The sequence below is a fragment of the Artemia sp. Qi Xiang Cuo genome, chromosome 20 (assembly GCF_049724085.1).
Source record: "Artemia sp. Qi Xiang Cuo chromosome 20, ASM4972408v1, whole genome shotgun sequence".
NCBI classification, from domain to species: Eukaryota; Metazoa; Arthropoda; class Branchiopoda; order Anostraca; family Artemiidae; genus Artemia; species Artemia sp. Qi Xiang Cuo.
The window spans coordinates 40,419,580-40,437,704 of NC_142813.1; the positions used below are offsets into that span (position 1 = coordinate 40,419,580).

Consider the following 18,125-nt stretch of genomic DNA (forward strand, 5'->3'; position numbering starts at 1 on the left):
CCCCCCCGACGCCCTTCATTTCCCCAAACACATCCAATCATAATTTTGAGATAGCTATTTTGTTTAGCTTAGTTGATTTCCTCAAAAAAAATATGTTTTTGAGAAGGACACTCCCCCACAAACCTCAAGGCAAGGGTTTTAAGTTATGCCCTGGGGGTATATAAGGTTTTTTTTATAGAAGGCGTTGTCGTAGAAACTTCAAAAAAGGCTCATTCGATTGGAAATTAAAGGGCTAGTGCCATTTTTAATAGTCGAAAGTGATTGTTGTGTAACTAGCCCCCCCCCCCCCCACGCCGATCATTATATGCCTTATATGCCCTGGGGGCATATAAGGTTTTTATAGAAGGCGTTGTCGTAGAAACTTCAAAGCAGGCACATTTGATTGGAAATTCAAAGGAATAGTGTCCTTTTTAATAGTCGAACGTGATTAGAGGGCACCTAGCCCCTCCCCCCCCCCCATGCCCATCCTTTCCACAAACTCATCCAATCAAAATGTTGATATAGTCATGTTGGTAAACGTAGTTGATTTCCAGATAGAAAACATGTTTTTGAGAAGGACACTCCCCCAAATCCTTCAGGGCAAGGTTTTAAGATATGCACTTGGGGCATACAAGGTTTTTATAGAAGGCGGTGTCGTAGAAACTTCAAAACAGGCTCATTTGATTGGAAATTAAAGGGCTAGTGCCCTTTTTAATAGTCGAAAGTGATTGGAGTGCAACTAGCGCCCCCCCCCCCCCCACGCCCATCATTTCCCAAAACACATCCAATCAAAATTTTGAGTCATTTTGTTCAGCGTAGTTGATTTCCAGATAGAAAATATATTTTTGAGGAGGACACTCCTCCACAACCCTCAGGGCAAGGGTTTTAAGTTATGCCCTGGGGGCATATAAGGTTTTTTATAGAAGGCGTTGTCGTAGAAACTTCAAAAAAAGCTCATTCGACTGGAAATTAAAGGGCTAGTGCCCTTTTTAATAGTTGAAAATTATTGTAGTGTAACTAGCCCCCCCCCCCCCAACGCCGATCATTATATGCCTTATATGCCCTGGGGGAATATAAGGTTTTTATAGAAGGCATTTTCGTAGAAACTTCAAAACAGGCTCATTCGATTGGAAATTCGAAGGGCTAGTGCCCTTTTGAATAGTCTAAAGTGATTGGAGGGCAACTGTCCCCTCCCCCCCCCACGCCCATCATTTTCCTGAACATATCCAAAAAAAATTTGGACAGAACCATTTTGTTCAGCGGATTTGATTTCCAGATAAAAAATAAGTTTTTGAGGAGGACACTCCCCCAAAACCCTCAGGGTAAGGTTTTAAGTTATGCCCTTGGGGCATATAAGGTTTGTATAGAAGGCGGTGTCGTAGAAACTTCAAAAAAGGCTCATTCGATTGGAAATTCAAAGGGCTAGTGCACTTTTTAATAGTCGAAACTGATTTGAGGGCAACTAACCCCCCTCTCACGGCCACCTTTTCTCCAAACACATCAAATCAAAATTTTAAGACAGCCATTTTCTTAAACGTAATTTTAAGTTTTGGAAATTAGGTTTTTGAGGATTACAACTCCCCCACAGCCCTCAGGGCAAGAGTTCTAATTTAAGGATTCTCCGAATCCTTCCCATTATTTCTTATGGAAGGGATGCTCGTATAAACTTTGGAGAGGTCTCATTTGACTGAAAATTTAAAGTTCTTGTTAACTTTTTAAGAGTAAAAAGAGATCGGTGGGTGACTAGCCCCCCCCCCCCTCCGTCACGCCCGAAATGCATCAGATAAAATTTTGAGATAGACATTTTGTTAAAATAGTTCAAAGTTCTGATAACAAAAACTCCGGTGTCGTTACAGCCCACCAGGGCCCGGGGGTAGGCGTTGTAAGTTATGCCCTGGGGCATAACTTATTAAAGGGGGTTTATAACCTATGGGAAGGGGTTTTATATGGAAAGAACGCATAGGAAATCTATTATAATTATCCAATTATAAGGTTAAAATACATACTCTGAGATAGATGTAAAATTGCTATGGCACACAAAATCCTATTAAGGTCAATTCCAAACAGTCGTGATCCCTTTGTGTCAGCAAGCATTCATTGTTGTCAATCGCTGTCCACAAGTTATGCAAGTTGTCTATTGTTCATATATAAGGTTCTTATCAAAGAGGTAATCGTATAGACTTTGCAAAAAGCCTCATTCGATTTAAATTGAAAGTTCTAGATCCGTTTTTTAAAGTCAAGAATAATCAGACAGTAAGCACCCCCCCATGCCATAAAAACGTGAAACTTTTTGCAATCAAAAACGAACAAAAATTAATTAAAAAAAACTTTCCAAAAAAGAAATTTTTCAAAGAAAAGTAAATGCCATTTTAAACTTAGGATCAGCAGCTACAAGTACCTTTTAAAATTCTAACTCAAAACGACCAGACATTACTACTAAAGAATAAATGAAACCCAAAACGAACAGAAATTAAATAAAAAATCATAGCAAAAAACATACAACAAGTAATAATATAAATGAAGAAATAGATCTTAAAGCGAGTAATGCTTAGATTGAATATGAAAATCAAGCATAAAACGAAAACAAATATTTTGCTAATAAAGTATAAATGAAACTTAAAACGAACAGAAATTAAATAACAATCAATACGAACAAACATACATTATATATTAATGTAAATGAATAAATAAATCTTAAAACGAGTGGAATTATTCAACTTGCTTTACATTGGCAAAAGTTCAGCACATTAAATGGTGCTCACTTTAATTAAGTGGAATAAGTAATCAGTGGGATATTACAGTTTGAAGAAGACTCATAAAATCAGACAAAACTTTTAAAACAACCTAATAACATCTGTTGGTTCTAAGTTGGATAATATTGTTCATTTTAATTTCTTTTTGTTTTAGGTTTCATTTATTTATTCGATTGGAAATTCGATTGGAAATTAAAGGGCTAGTGCCCTTTTTAATAGTTGAATGTGATTGGAGTGCAACTAGCCCCCCCCCCCGACGCCCATCATTTCCCAAAACACATCCAATCAAAATTTTGAGATAGCCATTTTGTTCAGCATAGTTGATTTTCACAAAGAAAATATGTTTTTGAGGAGGACACTCCCCCACAACCCTCAGGGCAAGGGTTTTAAGTTGTGCCCGGGGGGTATATAAGGTTTTTTTTATAGAAGGCGTTGTCGTAGAAACTTCAAAACAGGCTCATTCGACTGGAAATTAAAGAGCTAGTGCCCTTTTTAATAGTCGAAAGTGTTTGTAGTGTAACTAGCCCCCCCCCCCCCCGCCGATCATTATATGCCTTATATGCCCTGGGGGCATATAAGGTTTTTATAGAAGGCGTTGTCGTAGAAACTTCAAAGCAGGCACATTTGATTGGAAATTCAAAGGGCTAGTGCCCTTTTTAATAGTCTAAAGTGATTGGAGGGCAACTATCCCCTCCCCCCCCACACGCGCATCATTCCCCCAAACAAATCCAATCAAAATTTTGAGATAGCCATTTTGTTCAGCGTAGTTGATTTCCAGATAGAAAATATATTTTTGAGGAGGACACTCCTCCACAGCCCGCAGGGCAAGGGCTTTAAGTTATGCCCTGGGGGCATATAAGGTTTTTTATAGAAGGCGTTGTCGTAGAAACTTCAAAAAAAGCTCATTCGACTGGAAATTAAAGGGCTAGTGCCCTTTTTAATAGTTGAAAATTATTGTAGTGTAACTAGCCCCCCCCCCAACGCCGATCATTATATGCCTTATATGCCCTGGGGGTATATAAGGTTTTTATAGAAGGCATTGTCGTAGAAACTTCAAAGCAGGCTCATTTGATTGGAAATTCAAAGGGATAGTGCCCTTTTTAATAGTCGAAAGTGATTGGAGGGCAACTAGCCCCCCCCCCCCCCCCCACGCGCATCAGTCCCCCAAACACATCCATTCAAAATTGTGAGATTGCTATTTTGTTCAACGTAGTAGATTTCCGGATAGAAAATATGTTTTTGAGGAGGACACTCCCCCACAACCTTCAGGGCAAGGTTTTAAGATATGCCCTGGGGGCATATAAGATTTTTATAGAAAGCGGTGTCGTCGAAACTTCAAAAAAAGCTCATTCGATTGGAAATTCAAAAGGATTCTGTCCTTTTTAATAGTCGAAAGCGATTGGAGGGCAACTAACCCCCCTCTCACGCCCACATTTCCCCCAAAAACATCCAATCAAAATTTTGAGACAGCCATTTTATTAAACGTAGTTTTAAGTTTTGGAAATTAGGTCTTTGATGATGAAAACTCCCCCACAGCCCTCAGGGCAAGAGTTCTAATTTAAGGATTCTCCGAATCCTTCCCATTATTTCTTATGGAAGGGATGCTCGTATAAACTTTGGAGAGGTCTCATTTGACTGAAAATTTAAATTTTTTGTTAACATTTTAATAGTAAAAATAGTTTGGTGGGTGACTAGCCCCCCCCCCCCTCCGTCACGCCCGAAATGCATTAGATAAAAATTTTGAGATAGACATTTTGTTAAAATAGTTCAAAGTTCTGATAACAAAAACTCCGGTGTCGACACAGCCCACCAGGGCCCGGGGGTAGGCGTTGTAAGTTATGCCCTGGGGCATAACTTATTAAAGGGGGTTTATAACCTATGGGAAGGGGTTTTGTATGGGAAGAACACATAGGAAATCTATTATAATTATCCAATTATAAGGTTAAAATACATACTCTGAGATAGATGTAAAATTGCTTTGGCACACAAAATCCTATTAAGGTCAATTCCAAACAGTCGTGATCCCTTTGTGTCAGCAAGCATTCATTGTTGTCAATCGCTGTCCACAAGTTATGCAAGTTGTCTATTGTTCATATATAAGGTTTTTATCAAAGAGGTAATCGTATAGACTTTGAAAAAAGCCTCATTCGATATACATCGAAAATTCTAGATCCGTTTTCTAAAGTCAAGAATAATTAGACATTAAGCACCCCCCCATACCATAAAAACGTGAAACTTTTTGCAATCAAAAAGGAACAAAAATTAATTAAAAAAAAAACTTTCCGAATAATAAGTTTTTCAAGGAAAAGTAAAGGCCATTTTAAACTTAAGCTCAGGAGATACAAATACCTGTTAAAATTAAAAATAGGAACCACCAGAAATTACTATTAAATAATAAATCAAACCCAAAACGAACAGAAATTTAATAAACAATCATAGCAAAAACATACAACAAGTAATAATATAAATGAATAAATAGATCTTAAAGCGAGTAATGCTTAGATTGAATATGAAAATCAAGCATAAAACGAAAACAAATATTTTGCTATTAAAGTATAAATGAAACTTAAAACGAACAGAAATTAAATAACAATCAATGCAAACAAACATACAATATATATTAATATAAATGAATAAATAAATCTTAAAACGAGTGGAATTATTCAACTTGCTTTACATTGGCAAAAGTTCAGCACATTAAATGGTGCTCACTTTAATTAAGTGGAATAAGTAATCAGTGGGATATTACAGTTTGAAGAAGACTCATAAAATCAGACAAAACTTTTAAAACAACCTAATAACATCTGTTGGTTCTAAGTTGGATAATATTGTTCATTTTAATTTCTTTTTGTTTTAGGTTTCATTTATTTATTTGGAGTAATTTCTGTTTATTTTATGTTTGAACTCAAACACAACTTTATTCCAGTTTATTTTAGGCTTTTAAACCACTTCTTGCTTTTCCTTGATAATCCTTTCTTTTTAACCTTTTTACCATTAATCACATGAAATTTAAATACCTTGCAATGCCACTGGAATGGACTCAATTTGAATTTTTGTAGGATTTTTCCATTTTAGCTGTTCACATGCTTCACATAATGTATCTACAATCCCCTAAAATAAAAAAACAATTAAGAAAAATCTCAAATTACAGCCAAACATGGTAGATAAATGTGGCACAAGAATAACAGACCAAATGTTTGAAAATGTCTGTCTCCAAAAATCTTAAAAACTAATTTTCAAAAAATGAACAATTACCCTTTTCCAATACAATATCATATGCCAAATTTCATGGCAATACTTTGACTAGAGCTGTTCAATGGGGGTGGGGCAACCAGGCAGCTGCCCCAGGCGCCATGGCTGAGGAGGGGGTTGCCCAATTTTTATCAAATTATCCCTTTAATTTAACTTATTTTGCTTTTGTTTAAGTTGTGAAAGGGGTTCTGTAATTAATTTTTCCCTGGGCACCACCAACCCTTGGAACAGCTCTGATTGTGACCATACCTTTCAGAAAGATTACCAAACAATCCCATAGAGATATCTTCAGTGGCAAATATCAGGACTGAGGAGGCATTATATTTTGGACACCCTGCATCACACAGTTTTCCACAAAATAAGTTTTTCAAATAAAAGTAAAGAACTCCATTAAACAAAAAAATTAGCAAAAATAAAATCAAATAATCTACCAAGCGTGAAACTACCACAAATAAGTATTGATAAATAAATGAAACCCAAAACGAACAGAAATTACAACAAATAACCGAGTCCAACTCAAAACGAGCAGATATTAACATAAGTTGGGCTCAATACCCCTATGCCTTCCCAAGGCCAGAACATAATTTGCACTTTACTGAAAAAAATATAAATGAATGTGCATTGTCAGTTTAATATACATATACTGATATTTAGTAATCAAAATGTTAATACTATTTGATTTATTAAAGTTCTAAAAGTAAAAACCTTTATATTTTTTTTCAGAAAAGTGCAAATTATGTTCTGGCCTTGGGAAGCCATAGGGGTTTTGAGCCCAACTTATGTTAATTTCTGCTCGTTTTGAGTTTGACTCGGTTATTTATTGTAATTGCTGTTCGTTTTGGGTTTCATTTATTTATCGATGCTGATTTGTGGTAGTTTCACGCTTGGTTTTCTTTACTTTTCTTTGAAAAACTTATTTTGTGGAAAGTTTTTTTTAATTAATTTCTGTTGATTTTATAATGACATAGTCTTTTCAGGGAAAAAGAAAATAATACTTTAAATTTTTTCGTTTTTTAAGACTTTATAGTATGGCCTACTATATGTATGCTGGAGAAAAATTTAAGCAATTTTTAACAACATACACCCTTTTAAAAATCTGGACACAAATAGTAGTGTTTAATTTAGTTTCACATCTCTAGTTGACCTGAAATAGAAAACTTGATACCATTCGCAAAAGAATCTATTTACTTTCTTTGATAGCTTGGATTCACTTACGCTATTTTGATTTGGTTTAATTTTAAGAGCAGAAGTAGCCCCGAAAGTTTGAATAAAATGCCCTCAGTCTTTCTTGGGATATTACTGAGATGCCATATTGGGAATTAGCATTAACATAGTGCATTTTGATTTAATCTTTAGGCAACATTTAGTTTTTAAACATAACGGCAAATTGAAGGGTGGGCGTGGGAGGGGGATTAGTTTCCCTCCAATCACTTCGACTATTAAAAAGGGCATCAGCCCTTTCTATTTTCAATCAAATGAGCCTCTTTCGAAGTTCCTACGACAACTCCTTTGATACGAAGTGCCCTGGTCTAAACAACAAAAAAATAATACATTATACCCACATCGATCTTTACTATAAAAATGTCAAGCCTTCCAATCACTATCGACAATTAAAAAGGGCACTAGGCTTTTCGATTTCCAATGGAATGAGCCCTTTTTGAGTTTCTACAAAAACGCTTTCTATAAACACCTAATATACCCCCAGGGCATAAATTACAACCCTAACCCTAAGGGCTCTGAGGCTGGTTGTCATCCTCAAAGATCTAATTTCTAGAACTTTCAACTACGTTAAACAAAATGGCTATCTCAAAATTTTGATTGGATATGTTTGGGGAAATGCTGGGCGTGAGAGGGGTGTTATTTGCTCTTCAATCCCTCTCAGCTATTAAAAATAGTACTAGCCCTTTCAGTTTCTATTCAATTGAGCACTTTTGAAGTTTCTACAACAACGCTTTCAATAAAAACCTTATATGCCCCCAGGGCATAACTTACAACCTTTACCCTGGGGGCTCTGGGGGGTTTGTCATCCTTAAATACATAATTTTCAGAACTTCCAACTACGTTGAACAAAATGGCTATCTCTAAAGTTTGATTGAATGTGTTTGGGGAAATGGTGGGCATGAAAGGGGGATTAATTACTCTCTACTCACTTTTGACTATTAAAAGGGGCAATTTCAATTTCCAATCAAATGAACTTTGAACTTTGACGATCAATGATCCCTAGGGCCTAAATGTAGTCCCTGGAGAACTCGAATATTCATGCAAATACTATCACTAATTATTGAAAAACAACAAATTGACATACAAACAAACTTTGAAAAAAAAAAAAAGACTGATCAATGATCTCAAGGGCCTAAGTTTATATTCATAAAAATACTAAAAATAATTATTGACGAGCAACAAATTTACAAACAAACAAACTTTGAAAAAAAAAAAAAAAAAGGCACTGTACACTACATAAAAAAGAGATTCCTCCTAAAAACTATTTATTTGTACTATTATAAATAAGATTTTTCTTATAATTATATTTAAATGATGGAACTTAAACAGAATCATTTATTTCAGCAGAATACTGTTCCATAATTTTACTCCAATGTATTTGATAGAAAAAGCTGCTCTTTGCATGTGACAAATATCCGAGATAAGAGAAAAATGTGTAGATGACGACGTTGGATGAGATGAGATGAAATTTCTGCAACAACTTTCTATATAAACCTTATATGCTCCCAGGGCATAACTTACAACCCTTGCACTGAGGGCTCTGATGGGGTTATCATCCTAAAAGACCTAATTTCCAGAACTTAAAAGGGCAGAACTTCAAAATTTTGATTAGATGTGTTTGGGGAAATGGTGGGCGTGAGAGGGGGGTTAGTTATCCTTCAATCCCTTTCGACTATTAAAAGGGCACTAGCCCTTTCAATTTCCAATTGAATGAGCCCTTTTTGAAGTTTCTACAATATCGCTTTCTATATAAACCTTATATGCCCCCAGGGCATAACTTACGACCCTTGCCCCGAGGGCTGTAGGGGGGGGGGGGGTATCATACTCAAAGACATTTCAACTACATTGAATAAAATGGCTATCCAAAAATTTTGATTGGATGTTTTTGGTGAAAAGGTGGGCATGAGAGGGGGGTTAGTTGCCCTCAAATTACTTTTGACTATTAAAATGGCACTAGCCCTTTGAATTTCCAATCAAATGAGTCCTTTTTCAAGTTTCTACAACAAAGATTTCAATAAAAACTTTATATGTCCCCAGGGCATAACTTATAACCCTTGCCCTGAAGACTGTGGGGGGAGTGCCCTGATCAAAGGTATAATAATTTCCTGAATTTTAAACTGCATGGAAAAAAATGGCTATCTTAAAATTTTGATTGGATGTGTTTAGGGAAACAGTGGCCATGGAAGGGATGTTAGTTGCCTTCCAATCACTTTTGACTATTAAAAAGGGCACTAGCCATTTCAATTTCCAATCAAATGAGCCTTTTTTATGTTTCTATGACAACGTGTTCTATAAAAACCTTATGTGCCCCCAAGGCATAACTTACAACCCTTGCACTTAGGGCTGTGGGGGGGGGGGGGGGGGGGTTCATCCTCAAAGACCTAATTATGGCTATCTTAAAATTTTGTTTGGATTTTTTTTGGGAAAAGATGGGCGTGATAGGGGGGTTAGTTGCCCCCCAGTCACTTTTGACTATTAAAAAGGGCACTAGCCTTTTGAATTTCCAATCAAATGAGCCTTTTTTGAAGTTTCTACAACAATGCTTTCTATAAAAACCTTATATGCCCCCAAGGCATAACCTACAACCCTTGCCCTGAGGGCTGTGGGGGAATGTCCTCCTCAAAAACATCATTTATATCAGGAAATCAACCACGTTGAACACTACGGCTATCTCAAAATTTTTATTGGATGTGTTTTGGGAAACAGTAGGTGTAGACGGGGTGTAAGTTGCCTTCTAATCACTTTTGACTATTAAAAAAAAGGGCACAAGCCACTCCAATTTCCAATTGACTGAGCCCTTTTTGAAGCTTCAATGACAACTTCTTTGATACGAAGTGTCCTGGTCTAAAGGAAAAAAAATAATAAATAATACATTGTGTCAACATCATTCTTATATGCCCCCAGGGCATAACTTAAAACCCTTGCCCTGAGGGTTGTGACCTCCTCAAAAACATATTTTCTATCTGGAAATCAACTATGCTGAACAAAATGGCTATCTCAAAATTTTGATTGGATGTGTTTGAGGAAGTGGTGGGCATGGAAGGGGTGTTAGTTGCCTTCCAATCACTTTTGACTATTAAAAAGGGCACAAGCCACTCCAATTTCCAATCAAATGAGCAATTGTTGAAGTTTCTACAACAACTCCTTTGATACAAAGTGCCCTGGTATGAAAAAAAAATAATACATTGTGCCAACATTGTTCTTTACTTAGGCAGCGCTATTGCACTGCCTATGATAGTGTCTTTGATTCAACTCTGTACAAAAACTGTACTGTAATTGCATATTTTGTATCTAACAAGAACAAAGCACTGGGTATAACAGGCAGTAGTAGAAAGGGAGGTAGGGTGTTACATTGAGCAGTCATTCCTTCCAGTCTTACATTCTGGAAGACCAAGAGTATTCAAAATCATAGCACTTTATAATAGGAAAAAGTATTTCACTTTTTTGGCAAGACTACACCTTTTTGGTCTGAAATGCTAGTGGTTACTACTGCTACTACTAACAACTCAATGCAGCACCAAGCCACCTGAGGCCAACACAGCTATGCATGCTCCTCCTCCATCCCAATCTACTTAAAGCCTTCATTTTTACACTCTCCCAGGAAGTTCCCATTTCCTTTAAATCTTTCTTTATGACATCTTCCCACCCCAGACAAGGACAACCTGCTTTCCATTTAGCTCTACATTGTTGGCCAAAAAAGACAATCTTTGGCAATCTGTCATCCTTCATCTGCACAATGTGTCCTAGCCATCTCTATCTTTCTTTCAGTATAGCCCTAGAAAGCAGGTTTGAACCACATTTTTTTACAGTCTGCTGTTTGAAATACAGTCAGTCAGCCAGGTACTCAGAACAATCCATAGACAATTTCTCTGGAAAACATCAAGCAGATCTTCATCTGCTTTTTTGAGCACCCATGCTTCAGAGTCATATTTGGCCACTGTCATCACTATAGCTTATAATATTCTAATCTTTGTTTGCAGACCTATCTTTCTATTTTTCCAAACTTTTTTTAACTGTGAAAAAAAAACCTGAGCTTTGGCTATTCTACTTTTAACATCTTCACTGCTCCCACCATCTTTATTAATAATAGAACCAAGGTAAGTGAAGCTGCCCACCTGATCAATCTTTTCATTACCCAATGTCACCTTTTCATTTCCCTTGTTCCTAGCCTTAGTGACTTAGTCTTCTTAACATTAATTTTCAAACCTATTCTAGCACCCTGAACTTGCAAAACCTCTAAAAATTTAATCATTTTGCTCAGACTTTCATCTAGGATGCTAAAATCAAGTCCAGGAGAGTGTTTCCTCCCCATTTGATTATGTTGTCTTCCATTGCCTTGCCTGTGTTCCTTAACATAAAGTCTATCAAATGATCTATATCAACCAATCATCAATCATTTTATTCATAACCCATCACAAAAATCTGGGCAGAGCCCAGAGAAAGACAGAGTAAAAATCAAGAAAAAAAAAAAAAACAACAGAAGTAAAACACACACAACTACAAACAAGGGATAAATAGAAATGACCAAAGATGTGAAGACTTCTGGCATTCAGTAGAGAAATCACAAATGTGCTTCTCAGTAACCCCAGCTTGGTTTACCAATGGATACTTTCTTTGCAGAAAAGAGTTACTTGTCCAAGTTGGAAGTTCCATTAAATACTTTGGAAATTTAAATAAAGGTGATGAACTTGCTTTCTCTTACCAGAATTAGAAAAAGACCAAACAGGAGCAAGGTCAAGTAAGTGAGGAACTGACAGGCTATTATATAACTGAGAATGGTGAGCTCTACTCATATACAACACATTTGAAGCAGGGAGGCATACACAGCCCAGATCTTACTAGCATAATTTTTCATTGCCAGGTTTACAGTTTCTTTCAGGTTTGCTCCAATAGGCATGCCCAGGTAAGTAAGGCTGCTAGCTAAAGGAACCTCAGAGCCAGATAGACTTATTGAATTTCTATCCTTTTATAGCTGAATGGTAGAACAACTGTTTTATCAGTATTAAAGCTCAAACCTATGTGTTCATGTATCTTAAACAAGTAACTATCACAGCATCAGTACCTTTAAAATGGGCCTCAAGCAAAACCTGCAAAAATATACAAGAGTCAAAGGCTCTTGCAACATTAAGTGCACACAAGACTAAGAAATCACCTCTTTCTTCAATATCCTTCAAAACATTTATAAGCAGAAAGAGTGAAATAAAAAGGAGGATAGAGCACAACCCTGCTTAGCACCTGATTTAATACAAAACCAGCTGCTAACCTTATTTCCTACCTTAACCACAGCAGTGTTATTCTCGTAGATAGCACTAATTGCTTTTATCTATTTGTCCGGTATACCATTGAATGATAAGACCTTTGCTAAAGCTCTTCTATCAAAGAATCAAATGTTTGCTCATAATCTATAAAACTGAGGACCAAAGGTGTTTGACAACTCATGATCTTCTCAGTTATAAGCCTAAGAGTGAAAATTTTGTTGACAAATCTACTACCTTTTGTAAAACCACACTGTTCTTCTCTTAAAACTTTGTCTACAGCATCTCTCTGTCTAAAAAGTATAATATTACTCAGTAATTTTCTAACTACTGAGACCAGTCTAATGCCTCAATAATTACCATACTCACTCAAATCACCTTTCTTATACAGTGGTTTAATTTAGGTTTTCCTAAAATTGTTAAGTACTTCCCTTTTTCAAAAATCATATTCATAATCTTCAGTAGCTTATTTCTAACTTCAGAGCCACCATATTTAAGAAATTCATTTGCCACACTATCCACACCTGGAGCCTTATTATTTTTTAATCCTTTTAGTACTGTTGCTAATAATCAATGGATCCAATTGAGATTGATAGTTCAAATATCCTCAAACAACTTAAATTGCTAGATGTCAACAAATCAGTTGGGCCAGATAGGTTACATCCACATTGTATAAAAGAAGTTGCTGATGACATTGCCAAGCCACTCTCCCAATTATTCAAAGTCTCCCTGTGTGCCAAGGAAGTGCCAACTGATTGGAAAACAGCATTTGTCACCTCTTTGTTCAAAAAGGGAAATAAAGTCAGTGTAGAAAACTACCATCCCATAAGCATAACCTCTGCTGTCACTAAAATCCTGGACACATTGCTAAATGACTGTCATGAAGCATCTCAAACTTAATGGGATACCAGCCAACATGGTTTTCAACCAGGAAAGTCTGTAGAAACACATTTTCTGGAGACTTACAGTGTTATAACAGGCCTGATTGATCACGGCTTACCTGTGGATGTCTTGTTGCTTGACCTTGCAAAAACATTTGACAAAGTTCCACATCCACACTTGAACAAAAAACTTAGTCACCAGTGGTGTCCTGCATGGTAGTGTCTGAGGACCTACCCTACTCAATATCTATATAAATGATATTTTTCAATTAACTAAAAATAACCTAACTCTCTATGCTGACAACTCAAAATTGTTTTGTGCAGTCAATCATGAGTCACTACAATCAGATCTTGACCATATTCAAAAATGGCCAACAACACATCACATGAGCTTTAATATTGACAAATGTAGTGTTATTCATTTTGGCAAGTCCAACCCAGGTTTAAAGTATACTATAGTCAAGCCAGCTGTAAACAACATTCAAGAGCTGCAAAGTGTGGATGAAGAAAGGGACCTTGGAATCACTGTTGACAACTAGTGTAAATTCCATTCAAACTGAAAAAAGACTGTGTCTCATGCAAACTCTGTCCTAGCACTCTTAAAGAAAACTATATCCAGTAGGTCTCCCCATGTTTTTGTGAGGTTGTACAAGGCCCTTGTCAGACCAGTACTGAGAGACAAGCCTTATGATGAACATTTAAAGGAGCTTAAAGTATCAACATTGGTTTACCAACAACAAAGAGCTGATATGCTTATTTTTACAAGAAACCCCTTCAATTCATTTGCCAATTTCCCAAAATATTGGCACTGACAGGAGGAGACATTCAAAGAAGCTGTTCAAACCATCTGTCAAAACTTGACACTGACAACAGTTTTTCTCCTGCTGTGTAGTAAACCACTGGATTAGTCTGTCAAATAACAGTCTCAGCACCTAATAATGAAGTGTTGAAGAAGTCATTGGATGTTGAATGGAATTATGTTCCCTGGAAGTACCAGTGGGATGCATTTGATGTCCAATTATTCACATCATCAAGTATGGAGCATGTGACAGATCACAATGGATCTTAATTTGCTCCAAAATCCAAATTAAGGTAATTCTTCCTTACAAACAAATCTTCCCTCCTATCCAAGGTATCACAAACTTTTTCATTTTCCTCTATATTTTTTGGGGGGAAAATATCTTCACAGAAGATAAAAAATCACAATTTTTAATAGGTTGGACTTTCCTCTTTACTTCTTTAAGAAAGACCAGTATTTTGCAGGTTTGAATCATATATTGGTTAAGGTATTAGTTTGAACATAAACTTCATAACTTGTTTATTCAGTCAACTTTGTCTATTGTAAAAGAGTTGGTAGATTTTGTAGTTCAGGTCAAACTTGGATCATCCTTGAAATTTTTCAAGGCTAGTTATGCCTATTAAAATATGGTACACTTAAATGTCAGAGTGACCTTAAACATCAAGAGGCTAGAGAAGACTTAGAGCCTCTGGCCTAGGTTTCATTTGTTGATGTAATTTAATCTAGACTTCTTCCTTAAGCCTTGTTTTCAGACCACCCAAATCCAATATCAAGTTTGATACAGGTTTTGGAGAGATATTGTTTTGAGTCCTGTGTTCAGCACTGCACTAAAAACACACTGTGTTCTTAGAACTCTTCTCAGAACCCATGTTCAACCTTGCTATTCTAGTACATCACAATTTTGAAGAACCTGTGTTGAACATGCTTGGAACCAGTAAGATGAAAATGCCTTAAGAGTTTTGCTGGGTCAAACATGGAGAACCTGAAAATGAATTTTGTCAAACCAGCTCAAAACACACTTCAAACCCAGTGCCTGAAAACATAACTTTAGTTGTTGTTTATCAAAGAATGTGTACCTTCCAAAAAAGCTTTGAGAAAAACAAGCCAATTTCAGGACTTTGGGTAAAAGTCTATTTTAGCCACTTTTGCTATCTTGGAAAGGGGTTAGGTTAGGAAAATGAAACTTTCAGGGATAAATCCAGGGCCAAAAACATACTCTGGGAAGGCATTGCCAAATGTCTATGTCAACCCTCTTCCAATTTCTAAGTCTTGGAAATTGAATACTTGATAAGTATTTATTGAAATTTTAACAGAGCATCATTTTACCTTAATTTTCAGTTATCAGTTTATTTTTCTCTGGTTTTAGTTCTTAAAATGCAATTCCTAGGTATAAATTTACAACTAGTCCTAGTCATAAGTAGACATGTTGAGAAAACCAATCTTTACAATATGTATAATGAACCTAGTTAACATATTTTCCAAGGGAAGAACCTTTATCCTCACTTCTTTCCTCTTTTTTCCAACTTAAAAAAAAATAGGAAAAACGCATGCTTCCAACAAAATATTTTATATGCTTGAAATTCGTGCTATAATTTTTTTTTTATAGATGGTGTTTTTCTCAGCCATTCTGTTTTTTTTTTTTAATTTGATATACAGTTCCAAAACATTCATGAATATCTTAGAACCTATATATTAACAGAGTATATACCCTGCCCCCTAATGTGAAAATATATACCCAAAATTGCATTCCAAATATATACCAAAAAATCACATTTGTATCACAAAGGAATGTTACCCTCACCCCAATGACATCCAAATATATGCCCTGATTTGGATATATTTAGGGGTTGGAATAAAGTTCATTTGGTTATATTTAGATTCAGAATGCAAGAAGAAAGAAGTGAGGATATAGGTTCTACTCTTGGATATTATGTTAACTAGGATCACCATGGGTGTATGTAGCTTCATCTCTAGGGGTGGGGGGAGGGGGGCAACTGATTCTTTGATGAAGGGTGGGGGGCTGAAGTTATATCAGCAGTTCACAAAACCTTACATTGCCAGCAAGTTCTATCATATCACCAAAAATCATAAATCATCGATAAGCTTCAGCATTAATCAATCTTCTTGGATTAGAGCTAAATCTTTCCAAGACATTATGGATAATTGCTTTTTGTTTGACATTTATTCTGTCATTCTAGCAGTTTATTTACAGCTTTTTCAACCATCTACCTTTCATCAACTGTTTTTTTTAACCATCTACCTTTTTTCAAGTGCTTTTTCAACAATATCTAGTATAAATTTGAAGTTATAGGGGGGAGGGCAGCTGTTCCCCTCTCCCCCCCTTCAGTATGCCCATGAGGATCATAGATAGTCAAAGGTCAGGACCCTCTAGAGGGAGAAGGAGTAGAGAAAGATACTTCAAAATACCTTCTCATGACAAACTTTAGCCTGTAGACCCATCCTTGAAAGTTTTGCTTCCCTAAACTAGCTCTTACAAAGAAGAGAAAAAGAAGAATAGCCTATTTAGAAGAATTATTGAAGCATGAAAGAGCATATAAAAAAACCAATTGGTGTATTCAGTTTCATCCCATCAAAATTATTTTTAAACTACAAGTTTGAAAAGTGCTGTACTTTTAGGAATGATATAAGTAGCCTAGCATAGGCTAGCTTATGTAAAACTAGGCTACATTATAATTTTTAAAAGTTGTTTCTAGATTTTTATAATGTTTCCATCTGAGGCAGAGAATTTTTTCATTAGCACAAGACGCAACCCTTCAAGCTAGACCTAGTCTATGCCATTTGATAGTTCAGAAATACAGCCTAGGCTAAACCTAACCTAGTTGCAAAACAGTGTTAAATTTATGATGTATTACCAAATCTCTGAACGTTTTTTCCTTTCCTTCCCCTTGTTCAAGTTGTGTGTCCTCATTTTCCAAAGTCAATATGGGGGCCATAATTATACAACTGCAATAAATGTAGGGTATTAGCCTAATTACAAAAATTACAAAGTGGGTCAATTTCTATTGTTTCTTCTAAAAACCAAACAGACGAAATTTATACCACCTCCCACGTTCAATACACCTTAACGTTTTTGAAGTGCCACCCTCAGAGAGAAAAGAACAACTCATGGCCAGGGTTGCCACCAACGTTGCGTTCGTACCATTTTTGGTACGTTTTAAATAAAACGGTACGTTTTACGTTACGGTCCCAAAAACGTTACATTTTTGTTACGTTTTTGAATTTATGTTACAATTAAGTTACGCTTTTGAATAATGAGGACGTTTCACATTTTCAGAGTAATCTATTTTTTCTCCCGTGAAAAAATCCGCTATTCCCATTCTAATTACACTGACATGAGTATCGACATTTTTCCACGTCGCGGTCATTTAATCTTATCAAACAATCACTCAGTTATTAGGATGAGACAATACCCACTTCGCAGAAAAAATCCGCTGTTCTCATTCTAATTACACTGACATGAGTATCAACATTTTTTCACATCGCGGTTATTTAATCTTATCAAACAATTACTCAGTTATTAGGATGAGACAATACCCACTTCGCTTACTCGCATAGTAAGTTAAGATAACATTCTCTCTCATGAGTATACAATGATCATTTGTTTAGTGACAAGTGACAATAGTCAGTTAGTCACCTCAGCAACTTTCAATTTCATCAGTTGACTTTGAATCTTGTTCCGTTAACAGTCCTACCAAAATGATATGAAGAAGGGCCTAGTTTCATTAGTTAATGCTAATGAAATAAAACAAAATATGATGAATATAAAAATTTAGAAACAAATTTGGGCTATATATTTCCACATTTCGGGGGGGGGGAAGCATAATATATATTAAATACGTAACTTAATCTAGGTACTCCCCCCCCCCCCATAAACCCCAAAAAACAATAGTTTAGATATTGTAAAGGCAATGACAAACCCCTTTCCGATCCAATTCTCTACTGACTGATACTCGTTTGACTAGTT

The 18,125-nt window shown here is 36.1% G+C and overlaps 1 protein-coding gene across 2 annotated transcripts in view; it reads right to left on the bottom strand.

Annotated features, from left to right (window-relative positions):
* The window catches only part of pths (probable ATP-dependent RNA helicase DDX47), a 45,474-nt gene extending 28,242 nt beyond the window's left edge, over nt 1-17,232 (bottom strand). Inside the window, exons 1-2 of one of the 2 annotated variants that reach the window (XM_089106238.1) lie at nt 17,204-17,232; nt 5,750-5,843 (exon numbers count right to left, since the gene is read on the bottom strand). Coding sequence is in view for 1 of the 2 variants with exons in the window: in XM_089106237.1 (XP_088962363.1) it covers nt 5,750-5,843; nt 17,014-17,094 (175 nt within the window). In the remaining variant the exon portion in view is untranslated. The other variant, XM_089106237.1, reaches the window with a different exon arrangement.
* Between the last annotated feature and the right edge of the window lie 893 nt (nt 17,233-18,125).